Here is an 11,346-nt window from a genome sequence, read left to right as displayed (position 1 = left end):
GTTGGCGGTGTTGACATTTCCATACTAAAACAATCATCCAAATTTAGGCCGCCACCTCCTCCATATACAATTGTGACCACACCACCCATTTGTTAAATACTGCACAGTATTGTTGTGTGTTGAATACCACTCTAGAAGCTGACTATACTTTATCTCAAAGTCTTCTTCATTGATGGTGTGCATGAGATTACACATATATTTGTAAACTTTGTCATGATCTCTTTTGGAATCTAAATTTAAGGTACACAATCCAATTTAAGCTCTCTACGAATGATTGAGTCATATAAAGCAAAGCAAAGTAAATTTGGATTGGGAGGGTAAACTTCGACCGGTCTAACTTTACTTTATCAGCAGGTACATCATACAAGAATGGAAAAAAACACACCACAACCTAGAGGAATATTGCTTCATGCTTTTGGAATCATACAAGATTCTCCACTGTTCTTTTTTGTTGATCGAACCATTACTAGTCTAACCTTGTGCTCAATCATTATCTCTTTGAAGTGATTTTCCCCCTTTGCCTTATCTACAATTAATACCCTTTGCAGTAACTTTTTTGGCTTGGCATTCAAGTTCTTCTCCATGGTTGGAGCTCTTACAACCCCCACAGGCGTTGATGAAGTCCCTAATAAAAGAGCTGGGTATCCCATGCTTTCTAATATCAATACACCATCTAGATTTGATTGTTTATATTTTCTCATTGACTCCTTGGTGATAATTATCCTCCACAATATAATGAGACAATGTCACAATGCTTCTCCACTCTTCTAAGTATGCAATCCTTAGCTTTGGTGTCCTATTTAAGCAAAGGCAATATGCACCATCTTCTTTCATCCCCAAGAAAAGGTCATCCATCATTCTTCTCCATTTCTTTAAATCAAGATTACCTCTAGAATCATGAGCTTTCAAGGTTTCTAATGTGACTATCACATCTCCTTGAATTTATCTCATCATAAAGTTATAGCTTGCCTTGTCAAATGAATAGTATTTAGGAGATAAATATAACATTTGATTGGATGAAACAATGTTACTTTGATTGGGTGAAACAATGAATAGTATTTAGGAGATAAATATAACATTTGATTGGATGAAACAATGTTACTTTGATTGGGTGAAACAATGAATAGTATTTAGGAGATAAATATAACATTTGATTGGTATCTTGGAAGAGATTTTCCATGTCTGAATCATCACTTGATGAGGGGAGCGACTTCTATCACCATTGGAGCACTCTTCAATATAGAAGTCGCTTTGGTCTTGATTCAACCTTTAAATAACATAAACTAATTAAGATTGTATAAAGCTTCATTTCAAGAACACAATATATACCCCACATTCACATTTCAATTTCAATCATGAATGAGAGAATCAATTCCTATTGCAAATGATAACATACAAGAATGAAGAATATATTTATGAGTTTGAGAGAGAGAGAGAGAAGAAACCTCAATATGGTAATGTCAACACTAAGTGCTTGCATCTCTTACAAATGTGGATGGAGAAGTGATGGAGAAAATGTGAAGAAAAGTGCATTCTATGGACTATGTAAAAATTTGATAGAAGACAATGGTCCAAGTTTACTTTTAAACCTAGTTTTTTTTTAAATCTTTGTTACTCTCACACTTTTTGAAGTTGAGTTATAATCTTAAAAAACGTCCCAAAGAATATTTATTGTACATACAATATATCATCCCCCATTAAAGACCATAACTTTTGCTCACGTGCTATCACGATAATTAAGTTGGTTCGAGTTTACTGCTGGTCCAAGTTTACTTTAGTTCTTCCCAGTGACTGCATTCCCACTATCCAAGTGACTTCCAGCCATTAATCCCAACACTACAACCCCATGTGACTTAGTGTTGAGGAGGCCAAGCCACCTTGCACCACCCCCCACCTAACCATGGCGGCCAGAGAGAGAGAGAGAGAGAGAGAGAGAGAGAGAGAGAGAGAGAGAGAGCTTCACCCACGAAGAAGACGACACAAGTGCAAAGCACCCTTGGCAACCGACACTATTGAACCATGCGGACAATAGGTCGAGCGACCCCTCGCCAAATACACCCGCAACCTCAGAATGCCGATACAAAGGTAGACAATTGTGAACCTGCAAAAAAAGCTAACAAGCATCTCAACATCAACCTCATAACACTCACCCACTGAGTGGGTAGAGAGATGATCCTCATCTTGTGTAGTTAGGTAGGTATCTTCTTGGAAAGCCCAAGAGCTTCCACCCACCAAACCGCATTCCAAACTTAACTAACTCACCAATGCCATTACACATAAACCCCACACTAACCAACGCACCAACACCATTACACACAAACCCGACACTACCCACACAATGACCATGCACTTTCTTAAACTAAGGATTTAATCCCTTACACATGAACATTTACATAAACACCATGGCTGACAAAGGCTTGTCCACATCATCACCACTGCGTTGGGAGACTAGAAAGCAACCTTTGGATCTCTCAGATCCATGCGTATCAAACTGTCATAAGGATGATTTATACTCCCTAGATTTTAACATACTCTGCACTATCCGAGGAAACCTCATTCACACCCAAGTCAAAACCCCCTTCTTGGAAGAACATCTTTAGGGTCATCTCTCTCGGATCCATTCACAAAACCATCACTCATCATTAGGCGAGCCCTCATTCAGGCCCAAATCAAAACCCACTTGGAAGAACATCTTTAGGGTCGTCTCTCTCACGGATCCATTCACTGAATTGTCACTTACCACCAATAGGGATGATTCATGCTCGCTAGATGTCGACATGCTCCGCACCGTCAGAGGAACCCTCATTCATACCTGTCAAAATCCCCCTTGGAAATATCTTTAGGGTCATATGTCTGTCGATAGAGTGGCATGCCGTTTTCCACTTACCCAAAGTAGCCTCGACAAGGCTAACTTCTCATAGCCTTCCACAACCAATCCCCATGGGGCCCGGATCTCCTTGTCACCGTGCACTACATTGAGTATTACTACAATATAGACGATTCAAGGGAGGTAAGAGATGTGAGATGGGTCACATCTATGGATCCCTCTCACCCGAGGATCTTGTAAGAAGAGAGCTACACCTCCCAATCACTGCATCTAAATTTCATAGTGGGGGGACGGAGCCAAGGTCGGGGTTTGGCACTTAATCACCAAAAGATGATCTCAATTCCAATAGGGATAATTTTGAGGACATCATAATACCCAAATGGATGCCACTGGCCTGTGTGCTCCCTTCCTTACTCACTAGAAGGCTCGATACCAACACAACATGGTGTCCCTTGCCATCCTAACTAAGGTGCTTTCCAACCAACTTGCAAATCGGGATCGAAGCCTTTACTAAGGAACTCTGAAGCTCATGCAAGGACCCAATGGTGGGCAAGGTACATTATGTCCACATGCTAACAAAGATCCTTTGTTACGCCATTGCAAAGAGCTTCCACCCTATGTGCCTCACCCAGCCAGTTCTCAGCTTTATGCCATAGCATCTCATCAACAACACCAAGCCCCACCTCCCCAAAAGAGGAAAAAGCAGCAGGCATCATGCGACCCATATGTTTCTTCCCCAAGGCCAACCATTTCCAATCCATGGATTGGAGGCATCCTGCAACCCATACATTTCTTCCCCGAGGCGGCCCACACACCACTGGCACCAGCCATAAATGCAAACTCCTGTCGTCTCGCTACCCAAAATCCCCATTCCACAATCCACTCAAGAGGAAGTTCCTCTTGGCTTTGCAAGTGATATGTTTGAGCCACTGGACACTTCTTCGCATCAAACCCACATCCAAATGTGGTGCATGGAGTTCAGGCTGAAGATGCCCATCAAGAGCGTCACCAATTTTCCTATATAAGTTCCCCCCCCACCCTCCCCAAATTTGTCACCCACACTCTTACATTATCCCCAACCTCTACTTCATCCCCTAAGTTTCCTATATGAGAAGGTTCCCCCCACCCTCCCCAAATCTGTCACCCACACTCTTACATCATCCCAACCTCTACTGCATCCACTTAGGTCGAACTTCCACCCTTGAGATCATCCCATATCCACCTCCATGAAACCCTTAAGGATACCATAGATTGGTGTCTCTCACAGACCATTTCATTATGTCGAACCTCACCCATGACTTTCTAGCTTCGCTAAGCACTTCCAAAATCAACACTCACCAGTGGGTTGAGCTATTGACCATGTGGTCAAGACTTCCAAGCGCTACATGCTCCAACAAAATAAGAGCTCAAGTGCTAGGATGAATATCTTCAAAAAGAGTGCCAAAATCTTCACCAGTCCTAGCTTCAAGCTATACATGAGAAGATAACCAAGATTAAAGCCGAGCTCAAGAGAGAAAAATGCAAAATCCATCAACTTTAGAATGTGCTACTGGCCCCATCGAAGCCACCTACCACACTCACAAGCAAGGCGTGGATGCCCTCTGACTTCATTACCAAGCACTAGAGACTGAAAGGTAACCTAGGCACATAAAGCCCAAAGAAACCAACTCCTAGATGAGCTCAAGCAAGCTAAAGCTAACAAAGCCCAAGTAGTGCATGTGGCTAACCAATTTGTAAAGGAGTGTGGCATTGCTACCCTTGTCATAACCGATAAGGTAACTAAAGCTCTCACCGACTTAGTACAACCAATCCATGAATGTTGTCTATGTGAAGCTGGATGGAGACAAATATAGAGAAATCATATTTGGAGGCGAAACCATGCTGCTCGAGAAGCAACCTGCCAAAGACCACAACAAAGAATCCCTCATCCAAGCACACGTTGAGATCCATAATTTGAAAACCCTTGCCTTGGATGATACCCCATTGGAAGCTAGATATGCTTCTCTCATCGGCCAAGGCCTCAACACGTTGCTAGTCGGTCCCATGGATTTCCTTACCCTTAACAACCGTACCTTGTCCCTTTACTTGCTTTAATTCAATATTTTTTAATTGGACCTTGTCCCCACATTTTACACCATCTTAGTCTACATCAACACTACGCAATAGCCCACCCTTTTCTTCTTCGACCAAGCCAACTCCTTCTTGAAAACCACCACACCCTTGCACTCTCCCATCCGATTGTGCCCATTTATGCCACATGGTGTCACAAGTTTATGAATTCTACAGTCTTTTTCAAGGAAGATCACTTCCTTGACCTCACGGAACCACTTGGCCTTAGCTTCCCCATCCATGACGCTTAGCACCATGATAGCCATAAGACCCTAGTTCGGTAAGTAGTGAAGTCTCCTTTACTGATAGCTTTGTAACATGCCCAACACCACCAATACTGGCAAGGCATCCTTTGACTATATCACATAGTCTACACTTACATCAAACAAGCCCTCGCCATCAGAGATGCTACCATTTATACCATCCATGTGGCTTACTCGGCAAGATATCTCCATCGATGAGGCACATGAGGCCTTTGCCTTTTTCCAAAGCCTAGCAAGCTTGAAGATGAAGATGTGACCTTGAAAAATCCTCTAAAGGAAACCAGGGTGGATGCACCAATCTTCCTAAGAAGAAGCCCCGCAAGCTAATCATGCTCACTCTTCAGTTAGTCTGGGCAACAAAGCTAGGCAACAAAGGAACTACATAGGCACCAAACCTAACCTCTATGAGCAGTTCTTCCAGCCACCCCACCCACCACTCCAACCGGCCCAACTCTACACCCCACCCATAACAACCTACCTGTCAATATATCCACACCATCCTCTATGGTAGCCCCTACTGTATCCATTGTTCATCCCCAAAGCCTAGAGCTTCTCCCCCAACTCAACGGCCTCATCAACCGCCGCATCCACGAGCCACTCATTCTCAAATTATTCCACCAAGGGGGCTAGATCGTAATGTGGTACCACTGCAAACCACTCAAGAAGAAGCCAATGAAGATTATGGTCCTTGCATGTTGATGAACAAAAACTCACATACCCACCCACTATGTGAGCTCTCATATTCCAAGGAAACTTTCATAACCACCTGGATACACCCTTTGGCCAAAATCCATCTCTTGAATCAACGCATGGATCACCTATTTACCTAGTGGAGGATCAACCACCCATGGCACACCAAAGGAGGGCATGGCACTTTGTTGATCCCAAGGACTACCTAGCCGTAGGTCACATAGAAGTCCAACCCGAGTGGCCATACCACCCTATCTCCTTAGTGGTCACACCCAAAATCTCAATGGCCGATATATTCACCAACAAAGAAGCCTAATCTCTAAGCATCATGTTGTGAGATCGGGGCATTTTATCTTAGCATCCCAAGAAGTCTTGGACCGCCATCTACCCATGTAAATCATTCCATGGTGGTCCTAGCACTCATTCTGCCAATCACAAGACCAGGAGCATTCTGGTGTGACAACGGAGTGAGGCCACAGATGACCTAACACATCCACATTATGAAGTTGAAATTGTGGCTCTAAGCAAGGCCCAACAACACATGATTCAACAAAGCTAATGTAAGCTCTTGACATGAACAATCATCAACAAGAAATACAAGGCAAGGATAAAAAGTTGGTGAGGTGGAGGTCCAAATTTACAAAGGATTTCAAAGGCTGATTTGGCTATGGTTAGTAAGGTTGGAAATGAGAGTGTTGTCATGTACAACAAAGTACACATTTTCACCTTGAGATTGTGGGGTCAATAGAGGAGGTTGGTTACACACTCTATGCGGATCAGAGAATTTTTCGATTCACTATGCATCAATCTCAAAATTTTGTAGATACACATGTGATGACTTCGCATTAAGGTAGACAAAGAAGGAGACATGCATTCCATATAAGCGACTTTACGTTGTGTTCTTGCATGTAAGGTGCATAAAATTATACATTAATTGACATTAGGCTGAGTTGGCCCAAGCCTTCATGGCTAGGAGAAGCTAGTCATTCCTATATTATTGCTTTGAGCATGCATTGGTGAAAACTTTCTACATTGGTCTGAAGTCCATGGACTTCATTTGTTTGAGGATGTCCTTTAATACTCCATTCCTAGTCTTCTCTCTATAAACTTTGGCAAGGAGAACTGCCTTTCAACCTTCCTAGGTTGTGCCAAGTGAATACTGAAAATTATTCAAAAAGATGGTGGTACTTCAATATTTTAGGGTGAATATGATACCTTTTACGAATCAATATTCATAGAGCTTAGCAATAGCTATTAACATTAGAGCCTCTACCAGAGAGAGAGAGAGGACCTTTCGGCTATTATTGTGGATTTTGTATTGTGGTGAATACCTTTTATGGTGGTACTTCAATATTTTAGGGTGAATATGATACCTTTTACGAATCAATATTCATAGAGCTTAGCAATAGCTATTAACATTAGAGCCTCTACCAGAGAGAGAGAGAGAGAGAGAGAGGACCTTTCGGCTATTATTGTGGATTTTGTATTGTTCACCTTGGTTCTTCAAATATTTTTTTTTGTGATCGGTAGAGATATCATGCCAAATATTAGCTAATAAAGTTTGCCATGCATATATGTGTGTGTCTCTGCAAGTGTGCGTGCACGCATACATACACATATATATGTATGCATGTGTGCATACATATACACATACCACATGCATACATATATACATACATATATATGTGTATGCATGTGTATGTACATACATACATTCATACACAAATACATACATATGTATGTATATGTGTGTGCACGCGCATGTGCGTATGTAGGTATATGCATGTATACTATATAGTATGTAGAGTATATATAATATGCTTGTGTGTGTTTCTGACCGTGGGCGGAGGGGTAGTAAAATGTAACTAAAAATTTTCAGCCCTTCCGATTTTCTTCATTTTCAGCAAAACAGACAAAGTAAATCACCGAGCCCAGGTCCACACAAGGAGGTTGCAAATGGCTGGCTCCATCACTCCGCATTATTTCTCAAGTAAATTGACTTTGTTAGCATAACCTTTTATTATCAGCATCATATATAGCTTAGCATGGCCTATTATTTGTTGGCAACATATATAGGTTTGTAATGACATGTTTTTTGGCATTGGCCTTTATCTTATGGAGAACTTCTCTTTAGCAAACATTATCATTAACCTGATTATACGGTGGTGCCCCAGGATTCCATACCCTTTTCCAATTTTGCTTTCATAATGTATTGATGTGTCGTAATGGTATTTGTGAAGAGGCAGGCTCGATCATAAAGGGGGTGGGGGGTGTGTGGTTGCTCTGCCCTTGGACTCAATTCATTTTACTGTAGAGGCTTAGTGCATGAATTACAATGTTTGAGCTGATCTTGGGCATAGTGTGCTTTCATGTCTAGCTCAATGCCCATCTCTGCAAAGAAAAACACTAGTGAGTTCAAATGTAGCACTTTATACCTGCATACATGTATGTACGTGTGTATGTGGGCATGCCGTGTGTATGTGTGTGTGTGAGAGAGAGAGAGAGAGAGAGGGAGACCCAAGTACAAGTTTTAGGAGACTACCCTTATCTTTCCATCCTCAGATCCACAGTAAAGCACATCATCAAGCACTAGTAGGCAATTGACTTTGCTGCCGGCATTCATGGCTGAGACTTTGAGTAATCTCTCCCTCAACCATACCTTATAGAAACCCAAGAACACATGAGAGAATAATCCCAGTCTGAAACCTATGTAATGATTTTTGCAGAGAAGAAAGAGATGAACCTCCACGTAACCGGAACTTGATCCAAGATAAATAAAATCATCGCTGATGGCTAGGGCCCGAATGTCGGAACTTGCCGTCAACTGCCCCACCAAAGACCTGTCTTTTAAGCTCCAGACCTCCACAAGCAGACAACCTTATCCAATATCAGAGGCACTCGACTAATATGAAGAGCTACAAAAAGGTTGATTACATCTTTAACTAAATCTAGCCATAATTTCATTGATGGCACCCAAAACTCTTCCAAAGATACATGAAGTACACACCTACTTTCCCAAACATAACTTACCTTGGCAGCTATGCCATCAACAAGTGAGCCAGCAGCATACAGCTTGTCGTTTAAGACTTGCATGCCATATATGGCTTTCTTTCCACGCAAGGTCCTCACACCCTGTTGAATAACATGGGGTGGCTTGCCGGATAGATCCACCTCCTGTACTATCAAGATCACCACTCCTGCTTCAGTACACTAGTAAAGTATAGCCATCTTGGAGATGCACCAACAGCAAATGAACTTATCGATGTATGTGGAAACATACGTACGGTAAGGATCACGTTACCTGAATGCTATAGTCAGTGCATCCGCAGAACAGTTTTCCATCAGCAATGGCGAAGCTTTGCACATGTTTGTTACCTAGAAGGGGCTTGCTTACAGCTTCTCCCTGAACGGCATGTACAAACTATCAGAAGCTAAAGCTCAGTGAAGAGAACAGTATTAAAATAGGAATGTCCCCTGATATATCTAGTAAGTCCACTGATTAATGCAAGCAGCCTAAAGAAGTCAGAGGCTGGTTACATAACACTCCACTGCCGTGCAAGGGACAAGATTGCCCCCCGTCCATCCCTGACTGGCAACCTAGATGGGCTCCCATTGATGGGCAAGGAGTTGTGTATCCATCCCTAACAAAAAATCTATTTTCTTCCTTCCATTGTTGACACTCTCTGATGCCAAAAGTCAACATAAAAGCTGATGGTTATGACTTTTACCTGAAACCCCATCCCTTGAAAAGGGAAGAACACTGTTGAATCAGCAATAAGGCAATGCACCGGTTCCTTTGTGTCATGAGATTTAAGGCAATGTACTCCTTCTGGACGTATGGACCACATCTGCATGAACACATCCACAAGATGTATGTGTATTAAGTTTCTCCTCATAAGGTGGCAAAAACAACACAATGCTAGTAAGGAACATATGCAGTAGGGGATTGTATGTTAGTTGGGCACCAAGATGTATGTTAAGTTTCTCCTCATAAGGGAATGAGACCAACAAGACAGTAGTAAGGAACATATGCAGTAAAGAATTGTATATTAGTTTCCACATATGCATGATGTTAGTTCCCTCTGGTCGTATGGATTTCATCTACATGTGTGATATGTCAGTTCCTTCTGGCCATATGGGTCACACCTACAGGCTTGATGCATGCGACATATGTTGGTTCCGTATGGATTACATGTGTGATGTATGTTAGCTCCTAGCCATATGGATCACATCTACATGCATGATGTATGTTAGTTGCTTCTGGCCCCAAGGACCACATCTACATGCATGATATATGTTAGTTCCTTCTGGCTATATGCACCACATCTAAATGCATGATGTATGTTAGTTCCTTCTGGCCACATGCACCACATCTACGTGTGTGATGTATGTTAGTTTCTGCATGCATCACATATGATAGCTCCTTCTGGCCATATGCACCACATCAACATGCATGATGTATGTTAAATTTCTGCATGCTGTATGCTAGTTCCTTCTGGCCATATTGACCACACCTACATACATGATGTATGTTAGTTCCTACTGGCCATATGGATCACATCTAGATGCAAGATTATCTTAGTTTCTCCTTGTAAGTTGGTGATGCAAGTAAGAAGTGCCTCTATGAACAGGCTTGGACAAACGTAGAATACCTTAATGGTTTTGTCAACTGAACCAGTGTAGAGCTTGCTGCCAGAGGATGAGATGAACATGCATGTGACTGATTTTGAATGCTCCTTAGCGTCCTGAAGTAGGGTAAGGTTCTTCTTCTTGCAGTACCAGACCTGCATTGTCATCATGTAGAAAAAGTACATGTAAATCTTCCACTCCACAGATGTCACATGGAGTTGAATTGAATGTGCACCAGCTCACACGGTGTGATTGCTAATGAGATCCAAAACCTTGAGAGTTCCATCTGAGTGACCACTAAATAGTCTTCCTCTTAAGTGAGCAAGACAACGGACTTCTCCATTCATACTTGCATCCGTGGGAGCACCCAAGTCTTCATGGGTCCAAAGCTCTGGCTGCAGAATACATAGCACTCAATGCTGTGAGCTTTCATTTAAATTTCGAAGCATGTAATTTTTCCATCAATGCTTTACATACTTACGGCAAACAGTGAGGAATGATCAATAAGCTTTTTGAGTATGTTATCTGCCATCCAGAGTGATAGTTTCAGCTGTCTTAGCGGTGCACATATGTCTTTTGCATAAGACAGAAGCTCTTGCACTCCTTCTAGACATCAGAAAAATGCCCCATATTAAGCACCCCCCAAATCCATCCACATGTTTCTACAATGTCTTTCACTGGAAAAACCCTTGAAAAGACTGGATGATGCTTTTCATACCCGAGTCATCAAGAAAGTTGTATAGACCAAGGATTGCCAGAGCTCGATCCTCTATATGTTCGGAAGACTTGAGACTGTAGATAAATTCTGGCATTAGCTTGTTGCGTGCT

The 11,346-nt window shown here is 42.1% G+C and overlaps 1 protein-coding gene across 3 annotated transcripts in view; it reads right to left on the bottom strand.

The window, feature by feature from the left end:
• Positions 1-8,075: 8,075 nt before the first annotated feature.
• LOC147623088 (putative E3 ubiquitin-protein ligase LIN-1) overlaps positions 8,076-11,346 on the bottom strand; it is a 15,492-nt gene continuing 12,221 nt past the window's right edge. For 2 of the 3 annotated variants that reach the window (XM_086821142.1, XM_086821144.1), the window contains 9 exons: positions 11,237-11,346; positions 11,000-11,124; positions 10,791-10,913; positions 10,542-10,673; positions 9,618-9,737; positions 9,191-9,292; positions 8,920-9,063; positions 8,432-8,749; positions 8,076-8,280 (listed from right to left, as the gene is read on the bottom strand). The exon at positions 11,237-11,346 is cut by the window's right edge and continues 200 nt beyond it. In XM_086821142.1, coding sequence (XP_086677268.1) covers positions 8,263-8,280; positions 8,432-8,749; positions 8,920-9,063; positions 9,191-9,292; positions 9,618-9,737; positions 10,542-10,673; positions 10,791-10,913; positions 11,000-11,124; positions 11,237-11,346 — 1,192 coding nt within the window. In that variant the 3' untranslated portion in view covers positions 8,076-8,262. The remainder of the gene's footprint in view (positions 8,281-8,431; positions 8,750-8,919; positions 9,064-9,190; positions 9,293-9,617; positions 9,738-10,541; positions 10,674-10,790; positions 10,914-10,999; positions 11,125-11,236) is intronic. The other variant, XM_086821143.1, reaches the window with a different exon arrangement.

This window comes from Cibotium barometz, chromosome 27, assembly GCF_041138505.1.
Source record: "Cibotium barometz isolate CiBa-2024 chromosome 27, ASM4113850v1, whole genome shotgun sequence".
In the NCBI taxonomy this organism is placed as follows: Eukaryota; Viridiplantae; Streptophyta; class Polypodiopsida; order Cyatheales; family Cibotiaceae; genus Cibotium; species Cibotium barometz.
This window is presented reverse-complemented; position numbering and strand designations above follow the sequence as displayed.